At 47.5% G+C, this 17500-nt stretch overlaps 3 protein-coding genes across 3 annotated transcripts in view; all 3 read right to left on the bottom strand.

Annotated features, from left to right (window-relative positions):
* Positions 1-165, bottom strand: part of LOC137803337 (disabled homolog 2-interacting protein-like) — a 16117-nt gene extending 15952 nt beyond the window's left edge. Inside the window, exon 1 of the mRNA XM_068601707.1 lies at positions 96-165. Coding sequence (XP_068457808.1) covers positions 96-146 — 51 coding nt within the window. The 5' untranslated portion in view covers positions 147-165. The remainder of the gene's footprint in view (positions 1-95) is intronic.
* Positions 166-3715: 3550 nt separating this feature from the next.
* Positions 3716-10417, bottom strand: phf19 (PHD finger protein 19). The gene is made up of 14 exons (XM_068601741.1): positions 10187-10417; positions 8463-8643; positions 8290-8371; positions 7868-7981; positions 7674-7768; positions 7413-7561; positions 7244-7339; positions 6987-7176; positions 6480-6547; positions 6253-6399; positions 4856-4916; positions 4416-4501; positions 4224-4313; positions 3716-4089 (listed from the first exon to the last, which is right to left on the bottom strand). Exons 2-14 carry the CDS (start codon positions 8640-8642, stop codon positions 3780-3782), a joined length of 1668 nt encoding a protein of 555 aa, XP_068457842.1. The 5' UTR covers position 8643; positions 10187-10417; the 3' UTR covers positions 3716-3779.
* Positions 10418-11587: 1170 nt separating this feature from the next.
* LOC137803335 (fibrinogen C domain-containing protein 1-like) overlaps positions 11588-17500 on the bottom strand; it is a 6469-nt gene continuing 556 nt past the window's right edge. The window contains exons 2-8 of the mRNA XM_068601703.1: positions 16607-16722; positions 16090-16498; positions 15702-15834; positions 14982-15118; positions 14625-14721; positions 12505-12684; positions 11588-12433 (exon numbers count right to left, since the gene is read on the bottom strand). Of these exons, the coding sequence (XP_068457804.1) occupies positions 12132-12433; positions 12505-12684; positions 14625-14721; positions 14982-15118; positions 15702-15834; positions 16090-16498; positions 16607-16722 (1374 nt within the window). The 3' untranslated portion in view covers positions 11588-12131. The remainder of the gene's footprint in view (positions 12434-12504; positions 12685-14624; positions 14722-14981; positions 15119-15701; positions 15835-16089; positions 16499-16606; positions 16723-17500) is intronic.

The following is a 17500-nucleotide window of genomic DNA, read 5'->3' as shown; positions in this document are numbered from 1 at the left end:
TTATAATATAACTAATATATATCCTCTATTAAAAGTTACTTTTATTTATTTTTTATTTATTTGTAGTAAACGTGACGATGCGTTCGGGTTCCCACCTCAAGGCTGCTCAGCATCAGTAACTGAGAACCGGACAGGATGCAGAACATTCTGGTCCAGATGTCGGGCTCCGCCACCCGACCCCACGACAGCCAATTGATGGAGGCGCTTTTCAACTCTGTGACATCATCACATGAACAAAGACCTCAGCATCACGGCTTCCATCGGACATGTTAGTGCTTGAAACATGTACAGCAGCTGGAACGAGAAGGTCTCAACCAGAGCCGTAGTTCATCACGCTGTCTCTTTAAGTCATGAGGAGTTGGTTTGTGTTGAACCGATCGGCGATGAAGCGCCGTGTGCTCTCGTCGTCATGGTGACCAGCGTGGCGTCAGCTGACAGCTCAGTTTTCTCTGGTTGCCATGGCAGCGCCATGGAGGGGCACAGGTGTTGTCATGACATCACCGGGTTCAGTGAGGGAGGGAGGACCGAACTGGATTTTCAATTGGCAGTTGGTCGGACTTCATGTTGCTTTCAGGCTCGCTGACAGAAAGTATAAGTTTGTTTGGTTCCACGACGCATGTGCACCACAAACACAACATCCGCTGTTTTATCCAACAATGGTGTCTGAAGAGTGGACATCGTGGAGTAAAGACAGAATACGTTTTATTTGTTCACCAGTTTCTGTCTCTCACTCTGTCAGCTGGTGCTCAGCTCTAACAACACTCTGTGCCATACACACCCATTGAAAACCCTGAAACTGTCCAAACACTTTTACTGAACTTAAAACAATAATTACATGAAAACTGTGCGAGATATCAACAAATGCCCAACTAGGCAAATTAACTCCAGACTTTTGTCGACGTTTTAAAGTTTGATTTAGGGTTACGGTCTAAAGTTGTGTCTCTCTGACCCCATGAAGCCAAACAACCTGCTTCAAAAGGAAAGAACCAGGAAACAACAGATAAACAGGTAGAGAACAGGTAGAACACAGGTAGAGGACAGGTAGAGGACAGGTAGAACACAGGTAGAACACAGGTAGAGGACAGGTAGAACACAGGTAGAGGACAGGTAGAACACAGGTAGAGGACAGGTAGAACACAGGTGGAGGACAGGTAGAACACAGGTAGAGGACAGGTAGAACACAGGTAAAGAACAGGTAGAACACAGGTAGAGAACAGGTAGAACAACGCAAAGAACAGGTAGAACACAGAGGTAGAGGTAAAGAGGTAGAGAACAGGTAGAACACAGGTAGAGGACAGGTAGAACACAGGTAGAGAACAGGTAGAACAACGTAAAGAACAGGTAGAACACAGGTAAAGAGGTAGAGAACAGGTAGAACATAGGTAAAGAACAGGTAGAACAACGTAAAGAACAGGTAGAACACAGGTAAAGAACAGGTAGAGAACATATAGAACACAGGTAAAGAACAGGTAGAGAACATATAGAACACAGGTAGAGAGGTAGAGAACAGGTAGAACAAGGTAAAGAACAGGTAGAACAAGGTAGTGAACAGGTAGAACACAGGTAGAGCACATATAGAGAACAGGTAGAACACAGGTAAAGAACAGGTAGAACACAGGTAGAGAACAGGTAGAACAACATAAAGAACAGGTAGAACACAGGTAAAGAGGTAGAGAACAGGTAGAACATAGGTAAAGAACAGGTAGAACAACGTAAAGAACAGGTAGAACACAGGTAAAGAGGTAGAGAACAGGTAGAACATAGGTAAAGAACAGGTAGAACAACGTAAAGAACAGGTAGAACACAGGTAAAGAGGTAGAGAACAGGTAGAACATAGGTAAAGAACAGGTAGAACAATGTAAAGAACAGGTAGAACACAGGTAAAGAGGTAGAGAACAGGTAGAGAACATATAGAACACAGGTAGAGAGGTAGAGAACAGATAGAACAAGGTAGTGAACAGGTAGAACAAGGTAGTGAACAGGTAGAACACAGGTAGAGCACATATAGAGAACAGGTAGAACACAGGTAAAGAACAGGTAGAACACAGGTAGAGAGGTAGAGAACAGGTAGAGAACTGGTAGAACACATGTACAGAACAGGTAGAACACAGGTAGAGAACAGTTAGAAAACAGGTAGAACACAGGTAGAGAGGTAGAACACAGGTAGAGAACAGATACACAGGTAGAGAACAGGTGCAACACAAGTAGAGAACAGGTGGAACACAGGTAGAGAACTTATAAACAGGTAGAGAACAAATAGAGGTAGAGAACAGGTAGACTTAATGGCATCTGGCTGTCAATCATCCACTCACCAATCACATTCATCCAGCCCATGTGTTGACACCTTGACAGGTGTTTCACCAGCTCCTCCATGTCTCAGGCACAGAAAACAGAATTCTGGGTAATCTACGGAACGAAATATATAGATAGACAGGATGCAGACTGGAGTGAAACAGGTAGGACACGTGAGAGAGACAGGTAGAAAAAAAGGTAGATAGGTAAACAGGAGACAGACAGGCTGAGAGTAATGAGACAGGTAGAATAATGATGAACATAAAATCATGTAAATACAACTTCCTGGTTTGTCACATGACAGGTAGATTCAGAGAGCGACAGGTAGACACACAGACAGGTACTCACAAACAGGTAGATTCAGAGAGAGACAGGTAGACAGACACACAGGTACTCACAAACAGGTAGATCCAGAGAGAGACAGGTAGCCACACGAGACAGGTAGACTCACAGACAGGTAGATTCAGAGAGACAGGTAGACACACAGACAGGTAGATTCACAAACAGGTAGATTCAGAGAGACAGGTAGACACACAGACAGGTAGAGGAGCTGTGGTCGATCTCGTCATGCTGTCAGACTAACCCGTCTGTCTGCAGGAACCTCAACCACCTGACTTCATGTTGAACACCTAATAGAATCAACAGATTATCACCTGTCTCTCACACACACTCTGACAATCACTCTCTCACACACACACACACACACACACACACAGACTCAGGAGGTCAAAGGTTAAGCAACAGGTTCTTTATTGAGAAAGCTGGCAGCTGGTTGGCTCAACAGAAGATAAGCCGACATACAGTCATGTGAGCAACGGACCAATGGGAGGGGAGCACGGTTACCGTGGCAGCAAGGACAAGCTGCAGGGTTAAAGTGACAGCGTGACATTTTAATGTTAGCGGTTAGCATTCTTCATTCAAACTAAAGGGGTGTGTTAGCCTGGAGCTAACCTCTGATGTCAGTCATGATATTGAGCTGTTTGCATAGATACTGAACAATAGTGCAAGAAAACACAGAACTCTGGGAGTTTTAGTTTCTGTCCATGTTTCACACGAGACCAGAACATGGAGGAGCTCACGGTTCACCTGCTCTTCCTCTCCGCCTCTTCTTCCTCGCCAAACACAGGAGTAGAGGAGGAGAAAGAGGAGGAGAGGGAGAGGAGCAGTGTGACATCTTGGGGCTCTGACAACGTTTAACATCAAAGAAGAGAAACCAATACTGAACTGACTAGTGTGTGTCTGCATGTGCTTGTATTGTGTGTGTGTCTGCATGTGTGTGTACTGTGTGTGTGTGTGTGTGTCTCTTTGGCTCAGCCTCCTGATCAGCTTTGATTCTTCTTCCTCCAGGCGTCTCACAGACGGGGAAGAGGAAGAAGACTTCTGGGTCATCGCGTCTGCTCAGATCGGGTTCATTGATTGTGGATTTAAATACATTGATCTGCACCAATCGGCAGCCAGGAGGAGGAGGGATCAGAGCGTCTCACGCCCTAATATGGAGTTGTCCCCTCCCACTCCAGCAGGTATTGGACCGCCCCCTGAGCGGTGACCCGGCGGGCCAGCACTTGGTACCTCTCCCCATTGGTCAGCCGGCCCGCCACTCCAAAGTACGAGGAGATGGAGGAGTGGAGGTGGGAGGAGTCAGAGGGGATCTGAGCGGAGTCAGACAGAAAGTGGGAGGAGTCTGTGGTCAGGTGGTCTCCCAGCATCCCAAAAGGCTCCTCCCCCCCCTCGCTGCGACTGGCCCACTGACTGTAGCTGTTGCTGGGCAACTTCCTCTTCCTGCTGCCAAGTCGACTCCTGAGGACACAAAGGTCAAAGGTCAGAGACACTCAGCCAGACATGCCCCTATAGGGGAGGAGCCTCAAGAGCACAGTTTAAGGATGAAGATGAGGACAGAAGATGAAAATAGAGGAAGAGGATGTTCTCTGGACCTGGAGGTACAGGAGCTGCTGGTGGTAGCAGAACCTGAGGTGGAGACATCAGTGGAGTCCTGATCAATACTGAGAGACCTGCTGGAGACACTGACACATGATGTATTGGTCAATAACTGATCAATACTGACACATGATGTATTGACCAGATTATTCTATAATATTGATCAGGTTTTAATATTCATGGTTCACCTCTTAAGGCTCTGCAGTTCGTCCAGAGTGAAGTCAAAGATGTTGGCCATGTGGTGGTGAGAGGTCCAGCTGCAGGACACCTGATTCTGCACACAGGGGTTCTGTTTAGAGAACATCTGGTTCTGCACACATGGGTTCTGTTTAAAGAACAACTGGTTCTGCACACAGGGGTTCTGTTTCGAGAACATCTAGTTCTGCACACAGAGGTTCTGTTTCGAGAACATCTGGTTCTACACACAAGGGTTCTGTTTAGAGAACAACTGGTTCTGTACACAGGGGTTCTGTTTGGAGAACATCTGGTTCTGCACACAAGGGTTCTGTTTAGAGAACAACTGATTCTGTACACAGGTGTTCTGTTTAGAGAACATCTGATTCTGCACATGGGGGTTCTGTTTAGAGAACAACAGAACAGAAAAGTAGAACAGGAGTGAGAGTCTTACGTTAGGGATTGCTTCTTCCAAGAGCCATTTGGACTTTCTCTTCCTCCTCTCAGCTGAAGCACTGTGCACACACACAGACACACACACACACACACGTTTCAAGACTAGAAACTGGACTACCCTCGGATGATGGGACTAGAAACAAGACTACCCTCTGGTTTTAGGACTAGAAAATGGACTACCTTTTGGTTTTAGGACTAAAAACTGGACTACCCTCTGGTTTCAGGACTAGAAACTGGACTACCTTCTGGTTTTAGGACTACAAACTGGACTACCCTCTGATGTTGGAACTAGAAACAGGACTAACCTCTGGTGTTGGGACTAGAAACTGGACTACCCTTGGTGTTGGGACTAGAAACTGGACTACCCTCTGGTTTCAGGACTAGAAACTGGACTACCCTCTGGTTTTAGGACTTGAATCTGGACTACACTTTGGTTTTAGGACTAGAAACTGGACTACCCTCTGGTTTTAGGACTAGAAACTGGACTACCCTCTGGTTTTAGGACTATAAACTGGACTACCCTCTGGTTTTAGGACTAAAAACTGGACTACCCTCTGATGTTGGGACAAGAAACAGTACTACCCTTGGGTTTTAGGACTAGAAACTGGACTACCTTTTGGTTTTAGGATCAGAAACTGGACTACCCTCTGGTGTTGGGACTAGAAACTAGACAACCTACTGGTGTTGGGACTAGAAACTGGACTACCCTCTGGTTTCAGCACTAGAAACTGGACTACCCTCTGGTTTCAGGACTAGAAACTGGACTAACCTCAGGTTTTAGGACTAGAAACTGGATTACCCTCTGGTTTTAGGACTAGAAACTGGACTACCCTCTGATATTGGGACTAGAAACTGGACTACCCTCGGGTTTTAGGACTAGAAACTGGACTACCTTTTGGTTTTAGGACTAGAAACTGGACTACCCACTGGTTTCAGGACTAGCAACTGGACTACCCTCTGATGTTGGGACTAGAAACTGGACTACCCTCTGGTTTTAGGACTAGAAACTGGACTACCCTTGATGTTGGGACTAGAAACTGGACTACCCTCTGGTTTTAGGACTAGAAACTGGACTGCTCTCTGGTTTCAGGACTAGAAACTGGACTACCCTCTGGTTTTAGGACTAGAAACTGGACTACCCTCTGGTTTCAGGACTAGAAACTGGACTACCCTTTGGTTTTAGGACTAGAAACTGGACTACCCTCTGGTTTTAGGACTAGTGGGTCGCAAACCCACCAGTTGAGTCACTGAACTAGACTACTCCTGCGTTCCAGACAACTGGGAGGTCAAAATTTTCCCAGTTGAACGTTCTGAAGTCAAAGTTTTGCAGGTGCATGACTATAAATGTAAAAACTAGTCCAGAGACCTAGTAAAGGAGAGGTGGAGGAGAACTACCTATTCCTGGCCACGCCTTTCACATGGCCTTGCCCTCCGTCGTTGTGAGCGCGCTCAGGAAACAGTTTGGAGGGGGGGTTGGGAGGGACTCTAGTCCTCAGACGAAAGATGCATTTCCTCTTCTTGATTTCCTTTCCGCACAGAAACCTCAACACAAGCACATCATGAACACACATGATCAAACATAATGTATTAAAGGTTGAAGTATTTAAGCCTGTGATTCTTACTTGCTCTTGTATTTGTTCAGAGCGTCCAGCAGGTGCTGCCCCCTGTCTGCCGGAGGAGTGTTAGACAACTAAACAGAAGACAGGTGTGTTAAACTCAGGCTTGGATAGCCTTGGTCAGTCCTAGTCAGGTTTATTTTAGCTTAGTCTGGTTCAGGTTGAGTTTAGCTTAGTCTGGACAAGGTTGAGTTTAGCTTAGTCTGGTCCAGGTCTAGATGAGCAGTCTGGTCAAGGTCTAGTTGAGCAGTCTGGTCCAGGTCTAGTTGCACAGTCTGGTCCAGATCTAGTTGAGCAGTCTGGTCCAGGTCTAGTTGAGCAGTCTGGTCCAGGTCTAGTTGAGCAGTCTGGTCCAGGTCTAATTGCGCAGTCTGGTCCAGATCTAGTTGAGCAGTCTGGTCCAGGTCTAGTTAAGCAGTCTGGTCCAGGTCTAGTTGAGCAGTCTGGTCCAGGTCTAGATGAGCAGTCTGGTCCAGGTCTAGTTGAGCAGTCTGGTCCAGGTCTAGTTAGTACCTTCCCGAGCTGTAAGTGTTCCCAGTTTGCAGAGACTAAGGCCAGAACCTCATCCAGCTCAAAGTACTTCTTCTTGCTGCTGACGGACAGGTTGTAGAGGACCAGGTGGACCAGGTCCACCCAGCGCAGGGACAGACGGCGGACGTACTCGGATCCTTTATTACACACCGAGCACAGGAAGAGGTAGAACCTGAGGAGGAGAAGGATCAGACATGGCTCACCGCACACAGAGGAGGAAGGAGGAGGAGCCACCTCACCTGTCTCCAAACATCATAGACTCCTGCAGACACTGGGTGCAGGCCTCATGGAACCACTGCTGACACCTGAAGCACTGCAGCATCTTCAGGTACCACCTGCAACACAACACAGGTGAGTCTGGGGAAATGATGTCACAGGGAGCGAGTGTCTCCGATTAGACGGTCTTACTCTCCGGGGCCTCCGCAGTAGCAATAACACTGCTGCTGATTGGTTCGGTGCTGCGAGTCCCAGTCCAGAGCCTCAAGGTCGTACAGCAGCACCTGCTTCATGGCCGCCAGCGCCTTGGCTACAGGACCCTTCTTTAGAGCACCCCCTTTCTGGGGAGAAACAGACAGTCAGTCCAACAGGTAGTCAGACAGACAGGTAGTCAGTCAGACAGGTAGTCAGTAAGACAGACAGTCAGACAGACAGTTTATACTGGGTTCATACCCGGACAGCCAGAGCGAACACACAACGTCGACAGAACCAGGGGCTGATGCTGACGCTGCCCTCTACAGGAGGAACATGGCACTGCTGGTGGAACCCTGAAGGACAGGAAGACGCGTCATGGTGGTTCTTACACAACTGTCTCTACTGTCTCTAGTATCTCTACTGTCTCAGATTAACCTGTCTGTCACACTTACCGATGCCACATTTCCCACAGATGAGGATCTGGTTGTTGGGGTTTGATTGGCTGTCGGAGTTTGGCTCCACCTCCTGACACACAGAGCAGCGAGGTTCTTCCCCCGGCACTCCAGCTACAACGTGATTGGACAAGATTGTGATTGAGAGTCATAGTAAAGAGAGACGTCAGAAACAGCATGTCTCTCTTTCTACCTGTCTGTCTCTCACCATGTTGATGTCTCGCTCTCTACCTGTCTGTTTCTCAACATACTGATGTCTCTCTCGACCTGTCTGTCTCTCAACATGTCTCTCTCTCTCTACCTGTCTGTCTGTCAACATGGTGATGTCTCTCTCTACCTGTCTGTCTCTCAACATACTGATGTCTCTCTCTACCTGTCTGTCTCTCAACATGTCTCTCTCTCTCTACCTGTCTGTCTCTTACCATGCTGGATGTCCTTACAGAGGACCCAGAACTTGGAGTTGTCCTCAAACGTGACGAAGCAGCTCTGCCGTGGCGGGCTCACCTGTCCACCAATAAGAGCACAGAGATGTTGACCAACCAATCAGAGGCCACCAGCAACTAATGAGGAACGAGTGTACTTGTATCTGTCTCACCCTCTGTATCTTGCCCAAGTAGTAGAGTCCATCTGACCAATGACAGAGGACGAACTGTCCAACACTCAGACTGGACTCCGTCCCCTCCCCCGGGGGACTCCTCCCTCTCCGACATGCTCCGCCCCCTTGATTTATCTGAGGCTCAATACCACAGAAGGCTTCAATCAGGTCCTCAAACATCCTGTAGAGAGACAGGCAGGTAGAAAGAGAGACAGACAGGTAGAGAGAGACAGACAAGTAGAGAGAGACATAAAGGTAGAGACTTGTTTTGGTCAAGGGTTCCTAGCTTAACAATAACATGGTTAAATATAAAGATAACATGTTATATTAAAGATAACATGTTAAATGTCATATTAAAGACTGGTCCAGTCTTTAATATGACAGTCTTAACATGTTATACAGTCTTAACATGTTATACTAAAGACAACGTGTTATATTAAAGATAACATCTTATATTACAGATAACATGTTATGTTAAATGTTATATTATATATTTGTGTTCAGGAAGCTGTTTATGTTAATATGTGAATAAATATGAGATATTTATAATGTTGTTTTACAAACTGTAAATATAGTTTCTGTCAAAGAAACATAGGACTATTAGGACAAGAAGACAAACAAGTAGAGAGACGAACAGACAAGTAGACAGACAGGTAGAAAGACAGACAGGTAGAGAGACAGACAGACAGATAGAGAGTTGGACAGACAGACAGATAGAGAGGTGGGCAGACAGACATATAGAAAGACATACAGGCAGACAGGTAGACAGACACATTGTCAGTGAGACAGGTTGTGGCTGTGATTCATTCCTGAACTCATCAGAACCGTTTAACGACTAACCAACCACACACACACACACACACACACACACACACACACACACACACACACACACACACACACACACACACGCAAACACAACACCACACACGCAAACACAGACACAACCTCACACACACACATATACACACACACACACACGCAAACACAGACACAACCCCACACACACACACACGCAAACACAGACACAACCCCACACACACACATATACAAATACACACACACACACACACAACCCCACACACATACATATACAAATACACACACACACAGACACACACACAAACACAGACACACACACAGACAGACGCACACACATGTATACACATGTATATAACGTTAAGTGTATATTACACAGTAAGTGTATTATATAAGTGTATGTTATACAGTATACATGTATACAAGTGTATATTATACCGTATACATGTGTATATAAGTGTATATTACACAGTATACATTTATATAAGTGTACATTATACATAATGTATATACGTGTATATTATACAGAATGTATATAAGTGTATATTATACATAATGTATATACGTGTATATTATACTGAATGTAGTGTATATTACACAGTAAACATGTATATAAGTGTATATTAGATTCAGATTCAACTGTATTGTCTTCGCACATAGAAGTACTGTGACAACGAAATGTAGTTTGCATCCGTCCAGAGAAAAGAATAAGCAGTGAATATGATGTCGATACAGACAGTACTGACTGTATGGACAGTACACAGACAATTACACAGTACACAGTAAATGTATGTAAGTGTGCATTACACAGTACAGGTATATAAGTGTATATTACACAGTATACATGTAACATAACACACAGTAATACAGTGATAAGATAGAGTTATAATATGAAGCTGTCTTACGTCCTCTGGTCCTCCGAGCCACCGACAAACAGGTTGTCCTCGAGTCTGTCTCCGTGTCTGTCTCTGTCTCACTCCCTCTCCCTCTGTCTCACTCCCTCTCCCTCTGTCTCTGTCTCACTCCCTCTCACTCTGTCTCTGTCTCACTCTCCCTCGCTCTGTCTCACTCCCTCTCCCTCTTTTTCTCTCTCTCCGTTTTCGTGGCGCTAAACTTCAAACTTCGACCGTCGCCATTTTTTCTTTTTCCCGCGAATCACAGGAGGAGGTTTTGCCAGTCCTAATTTGCATACCGTGTCATTGCGTCATCAGCGACGTCATCACGTTCCAGCAGCGTCATCACGTCACACCAGGAAGTACCGCCTCCTTCAGAACTCCATCAACGGCCCAATCCCAATCTCCCCCAAAGCCTCGAGCCCTCAGAGACTCACTGACGTCACCTCTAACTGGTTGAGTTGAGTCTTCAGGACTCGATGGTGTAAATATGAATGACGGCCCTTTGCTGCAATATCACGTGACTACATTAAAACACATTGTGTGCAATTGTGTATTCATTTTATTCTTTTTATTCACTGGTTTCAACGTCTTCCTCACGAGATAAGAAGTCATTTTAAACTATTTATTTACTCGTTTTTGTCAAAATAAAATGCTTGATGAATGTACAAAAATATATATATTTGCTTGCATTCCTGTAATTCATGTTTTTATGTTCCATAATGTTGTAAGGGTATTTTATCACGTGCTTCTTTGTTTAACCTTTTTCTTTTTACGTCTCCATTCTTCCATTGGGATACTGCGCGTTTAACCTCACGTTGCAATGCATTGTGGGTAATTGTAACCATTGTAGGAAAAGTCAGCATCAAATGTCGACTAAAAGGTTCATAAATGGCTCAACACGTCACCACAGAGCTCTCAGGCCCTCCAAGAGACAACGGGACAGAACTGAAGAGTCCGTGAGGGAGGACATGGGACTGGACCCACGTTCATCTGTTCAACTTTGATCTTTTATTTTGAAAAGATTGTCTTTTAAATGACGGGGCTTTTAGAATCATCACGTCATCGTTCATCTTATTGGGACAACGATGGGTTCTTCGTGTGATGTAGAAAATATCATTTATAATTATAGTTACACACATATATATACACATACATAAGTCGATAAGCTTTATTGATCCATTGTATCATAAGTAAAAGCGTTCTTAAACAATGGGAGGAGTTATTCTTCACTTGCTGTTAGCCCTGATGCATCGCTCCAAGATCTTCTTCCTGAAGGGGCTTTTCCTTCCTTAACTCTGAAGTAACTTACACACTGATATCTACACACTGATAGCTACACATCTAAGTGTTTCTTATAACAACATTAATCTGTGGTTGCAGAAATAAAACCTTTTTTTTTTGGGTCTGCAATGTTGGAGTGGACGCCTGTAACAGAGAGTTGTGTCTAAAGGTCACGGGTCAGAGGTCCAGAGGGTTGTGTCTAAAGGTCACGGGTCACAGGTCCAGAGGGTTGTGTCTAAAGGTCACAGGTCACAGGTCCAGAGGGTTGTGTCTAGAGGTCACAAGTCACAGGTCCAGAGGGTTGTGTCTAGAGGTCACAAGTCACAGGTCCAGACGGTTGTGTCTAGAGGTCACAAGTCACAGGTCCAGAGGGTTGTGTCTAAAGGTCACAGGTCACAGGTCCAGAGGGTTGTGTCTAGAGGTCACAAGTCACAGGTCCAGACGGTTGTGTCTAGAGGTCACAAGTCACAGGTCCAGAGGGTTGTGTCTAGAGGTCACAAGTCACAGGTCCAGAGGGTTGTGTCTAAAGGTCACAAGTCACAGGTCCAGAGGGTTGTGTCTAAAGGTCATGGGTCACAGGTCCAGAGGGTTGTGTCTAGAGGTCACAAGTCACAGGTCCAGAGGGTTGTGTCTAAAGGTCACGGGTCAGAGGTCCTGTAACAGAAGATTGTGTCTAAAGGTCATGGGTCAGAGGTCCTATAGGTTCAGACGATCGGGAGTCCGGTTCCTTGCGAGGGCGGATTTTCATCTCGGTGAAGCGGAGCGAGTACTGCCATCCCGTCCAGCTGGACCACTCCACCCCATCGGCGTAGGAGGCGTGTCCTCCGCTCAGGTACTGCCCGTTCAGGTTGGAGGTGTGGCAGTTTCGGTACCACCACGCGCCCTGGTAGTACGCCGCACAGTTGTTCTCTGACTGGTCCCGGTCCCGGTCCTTGGTGGTGAACTGCATCCCAGAGTGCTTTAGGAGGGAGTCACCTAGGACAGAGGAACACCTGCTAGTACCTTGACCTGGGGAAACCTGCAGAGAACAGCACCAGTATCCCTACCAGCGGTCCCTGAGTACTGGTCCACCTCCAGCGGGTACCCGTCCTCCTCCGGGTTCACAGAGTCTCGACCAACCGAGAATTCACCGTACAGAGCGAACGCTGTGGCGTTGTCAAAGTCAGCCATGTCCACCCGTAACTCATACCCACCGGATCTGGTGAGGGAGTACATCCTCTGGAGACCTGAGAGACAGACAGGTAGGGAGACAGGCAGGGAGACAGGCAGGGAGACAGGTAAGGAGACAGGTAAGGAGCCAGGCAGGGAGACAGATAGGGAGACAGGCAGGGAGACAGGCAGGGAGACAGGTAAGGAGACAGGTAGGGAGACAGGCAGGGAGACAGGTAAGGAGACAGGTAGGGAGCCAGGCAGGGAGACAGGCAGAGAGACAGGGAGGGAGACAGGTAAGGAGACAGGTAGGGAGCCAGGCAGGGAGACAGGCAGGGAGACAGGTAAGGAGACAGGTAGGGAGACAGGCAGGGAGACAGGCAGGGAGACAGGTAAGGAGCCAGGCAGGGAGACAGGTAAGGAAACAGGCAGGGAGACAGATAGGGAGACAGGTAAGGAGACAGATAGGGAGACAGATAGGGAGACAGGCAGGGAGACAGGCAGGGAGACAGGCAGGGAGACAGGCAGGGAGACAGGTAAGGAGACAGGCAGGGAGACAGGCAGGGAGACAGGTAAGGAGACAGGCAGGGAGACAGGCAGAGAGACAGGGAGGGAGCCAGGCAGGGAGACAGGTAAGGAGACAGGTAGGGAGCCAGGCAGGGAGACAGGTAAGGAGACAGGTAGGGAGCCAGGCAGGGAGACAGGTAAGGAGACAGGCAGGGAGACAGGTAAGGAGACAGGCAGGGAGACAGGTAAGGAGACAGGCAGGGAGACAGGCAGGGAGACAGGTAAGGAGACAGGTAGGGAGTAATGTCAGCTTGGATGGCAAGGAGTGACCAAAGTGATCACATCCTGATCACCACCAGTTCCATTACATTTCATTTAGCTGAGGCTTGAGCTACAGAGGTCGAATGGCGTCAGAAGGTCGACCTGCAGGAGGAGTTACAGTAGTCAAGATGATCAGAACCTGGACCAGAACCACCTGGACCAAAGCTGATCCACCTTCTGAGTGAGGAGACGTATTATCCTGATGTTGTGTAGTACAGACCTACAGGATGTTGTGTACACTGCAAAAATTCAACTTCCAAAAACAAGAAAAAAAAGTAATAAAATGAGGGAAATATTACTTGAAATAAGACAAATTATCTGCCAACAGAACAGGAAAATTTGACTTGCCAAGACTTCTTGAAACAAGTGAAATGCCCTAAAATAAAAACTGCCTGATAAGAAGAAATATGTTGTCAATCAAAAAACAAGCGTGTAATGCCTTGATTTAAGATATTTCATCTTACTTGGATTTAAATTTTTGCAGTACAGCATAGACCTACAGGATGTTGTGTAGTGTGAGTTGAGGTGTTAGCTACAGTGTGTTAGCTACAGCGTGTTAGCTACAGTTTGTTAGCTACAGTGTGTTAGCTACAGCGTGTTAGCCACAGCGTGTTAGCTACAGCATGTTAGCTACATCATGTTAGCTATAGTGTGTCAGCTACAGCAGGTTAGCTACAGCAGGTTAGCTACAGCGTGTTAGCTACAGCGTGTTAGCTACAGCATGTTAGCTATAGTGTGTTAGCTACAGCAGGTTAGCTACAGCAGGTTAGCTACAGTGTGTTAGCTACAGCGTGTTAGCTACAGTGTGTTAGCCACAGCGTGTTAGCTACAGCATGTTAGCTATAGTGTGTTAGCTACAGCAGGTTAGCTATAGCATGTTAGCTACAGCGTGTTAGCCACAGTGTGTTAGCTACAGCGTGTTAGCTACAGCATGTTAGCTATAGTGTGTTAGCTACAGCAGGTTAGCTACAGCGTGTTAGCTAAAGCGTGTTAGCTATAGCGTGTTAGCTACAGCGTGTTAGCTATAGCATGTTAGCTACAGCGTGTTAGCCACAGTGTGTTAGCTACAGCGTGTTAGCTACAGCGTGTTGACTCCGCCCCCGGCTTGTTGGTGGAATGGCCGCCAGTAGAAACCTCTGGGCTCAGCACACCAGCAGGTCTTCCTGTAACCAGAGAGGTTTCTCTTTACCGAGCCAGTGCTCCCCGGTGCTTCTTCCAAACCCGTCTCTGTACGCCTGCCAGTCTCTGAAGAAGTTCACTGAGCCGTCCTCCCTCCTCTGAATCACCTGCACGCAATCAAATTAGGATGATTGATTTCTTTGGTCCAAAAAAACAACACATTTCTACTTCCTGTATTTATCACGTGTTCTGTCTATGGAAGTGTATTTGGGGGCGGGGTTAATCTCCTGGAGCTGTGTTCTTATTATCAGCTTTATTTAAGACACGTTCCTGGTGGGTGTTGACCTCTGCAGGACTGCTGTGTGTGTGTGTGTGTGTGTGTGTGTGTGTGTGTGTTTGTGTGTGTGTTTGTGTGTGTCTCACACACCGTCCAGCCTCCTCCATCAGTGCTCATGTCGCAGTAAACCATGAAGCCGTTGGGATCGTGGGTCGGAAACACCGAATAAACTCCATCCTGAGAAACACCGGACGCCCGGACATCAGAGCAATCTCTGGGTCTAACAGCTAAGAGAGAGTGAGAAATAATGTTTTAAAAAAAAAACTTTCAGCGTTTACAATAATAACGACACTGTCACTTCCTTTCTCGCACAAGAGGAGCATCACATGTTGACACAACATATTGCATCATCACAGCACCACTTCTGAACAAAGTCCTCACAGTGTTCATGCTATAAAAACCCAAAGTCAACCCAGAGACCTGAAGACAGGAAGTGCTTCCGGTCCCGTCCGGCCTCCACTTCCTGCTGCTGTGGCCGCAGCTCTCTCCAGCACCAGGTTCACCTTCACGTAGCCGACCCCAAGTATAAACGTGGTCTGACACCAGGTCTGACACCAGGTCTGACACCAGGTCTGACACCAGGTCTGACACCAGGTCTGACACCAGGTCTCACCACAGCTGCAGTTAACAGTGTGCAGAGTGTTAAACAGCCTTACACAGCAGACATGAGACACAACACCACCGTGTAGAACCCACTGAACCCAGTTCCTTATGGAGGTTTATCTAGAACCCACTGACTTGTTGCTCTATTCTCCGTAGTTGCTCTATAGACCTTGTGACAAAGTCACAAGGTCATTCTAAGGTCGTCACCTCTGTGCTTCGTGTCCTTCTGCAGGTCCTTGTTGAGTCTCCTCAGACTCTCTGTCTCCCTCTGCAGGCTCGTTAGAGAATCACTGAAACCTGCAACCAGCTTCAACACACCTGAGTGACCGTCAGACAGCACCTGCACAGGTGAGAGAGGGAGGAACACATCGTGCCGTTTTTCTATGAAAAGAATTTATCACGCGTTACTTTGATATAAACGTTTTTAGATCCTTTGTACAATTCTTTTGTGGGCCTTTTATATTAACATTCAATTCTATAAACAATGTTTATTTTGTTTTCTAGTGTTGTTGTAGACTTTAAATAAATTGCAGTTGAATAAGGAACATAATATTATTCATAAATTCACATTTCCTGTAACACTAACTCAGGTGACCTGCATGATGCGGCTCTGCTCGCTCTGCAGCGCGTCCAGACGCTGGTCCAGGACCCCTTGACCTCTTTTCAGCGAATCGGCCTCCTGCCTCAGGTTGTGGGCGTGGCCCGACAGCACCTTTAGCTCCTCCCCCAGCCTGCGGTCCAACCCCGTGTCCTGCCAGTCCTCGGCCTGGTGATTGGCCAGCGCCCGCAGCAGCGAGCTCTGCAGCGCCTCCCAGCGCAGGAAGCTCTCGCTGTAGTCCGGACAGTTCGGGTCCAGGAAGATGCTGATTGGCTCTCCGTCTGTTACCCGGGAAACCGAGACCAGGGCGCCAGACTCTCTGGGATTGGTCGAGACCACAGGCGAGAAGGAGGAGGAGGAAGAGGAGGAGGAGGAGGAGGAGGAGGAGGAGGAGGAGACTCGGCCCCTGTACCATGACCAGAGTGACAGACAGACAAGTCAGACAGACAAACAGAGAGGCAGACAGACAGGTGGAGAGACAGACAGGCAGGCAGACAGGCAGACAGACAGGTACCTGCTGATGAAGGGCAGAGGATACTGGTTCAAGTCCAGGATGATCACGGTTGCTGTGGCGACCACTGCGATGACGAGCAGTGTGACAAAGGACCAGAACAGGAAGCTGCAGCATCTCTGCACACGCACACGCACACGCACACGCACACGCACACGCGCATGAACTTCCTTCTGAGGGTGGTGTCAGACAGTTACTTCCCAGCATGCTTTAGACCCTCCTGAACCCACACAAGGTCTGATCTTGAGGTTCTGTGTTGTTGTTGTTTTGTATTCATGTTGTTATGGTGGTCTTGTCGTTGTGTTGGTGTGATGTTGTGTTGTTGTTGTGTAACTTGACTCCTGCAGTATAAATCTCGTCTTTGTCTTTAATCTGAAGATCTGAGCAACAGCTGCTGCAGATTAACATTTAACTCACTGCCTGTCTGCCTGTCTGTCTCTCCACCTGTCTGTCTGCCTATCTGCCTGCCTGCCTGCCTGTCTCTCCACCTGTCTGTCTGTCTGCCTGCCTGTCTGTCTGTCTCTCCATCTGTCTGTCTGTCTGTCTGTCTGTCTCTCCATCTGTCTGTCTGTCTGCCTGCCTGCCTGCCTGTCTCTCCACCTGTCTGTCTGTCTGCCTGCCTGTCTGTCTGTCTCTCCATCTGTCTGTCTGTCTGTCTGTCTGCCTGCCTGCCTGCCTGTCTGCCTGTCTCTCCACCTGTCTGTCTGCCTGCCTGCCTGTCTGTCTGTCTGCCTGCCTGCCTGCCTGTCTGTCTGTCTCCCTGCCTGTCTGTCTCTCCACCTGTCTGTCTGCCTATCTGCCTGCCTGCCTGTCTCTCCACCTGTCTGTCTGTCTGTCTGCCTGCCTGCCTGTCTGTCTCTCCATCTGTCTGTCTGCCTGCCTGTCTCTCCACCTGTC

This window comes from Clinocottus analis, unplaced genomic scaffold (genome assembly GCF_023055335.1).
Source record: "Clinocottus analis isolate CAN_PGR_092001 unplaced genomic scaffold, fCliAna1.0.p SCAF_53, whole genome shotgun sequence".
NCBI classification, from domain to species: domain Eukaryota; kingdom Metazoa; phylum Chordata; class Actinopteri; order Perciformes; family Cottidae; genus Clinocottus; species Clinocottus analis.
Note: the sequence above shows the minus strand (reverse complement) of the source record. Positions and strands in the feature narration are given on the sequence as shown.

Excerpts from the sequence above, each read along its gene's own strand:
- phf19 (XM_068601741.1), bottom strand. The coding sequence starts at position 8,642 with ATGTTTGAGGACCTGATTGAAGCCTTCTGTGGTATTGAGCCTCAGATA. Across the intron at positions 4,314-4,415 it reads GAACTGCAGAGCCTTAAGAG|TGTCTCCAGCAGGTCTCTCA; the intron begins GTGAACCATGAA and ends ATCATGTGTCAG. Across the intron at positions 4,090-4,223 it reads AGCAGCTCCTGTACCTCCAG|GAGTCGACTTGGCAGCAGGA; the intron begins GTCCAGAGAACA and ends TTGTGTCCTCAG.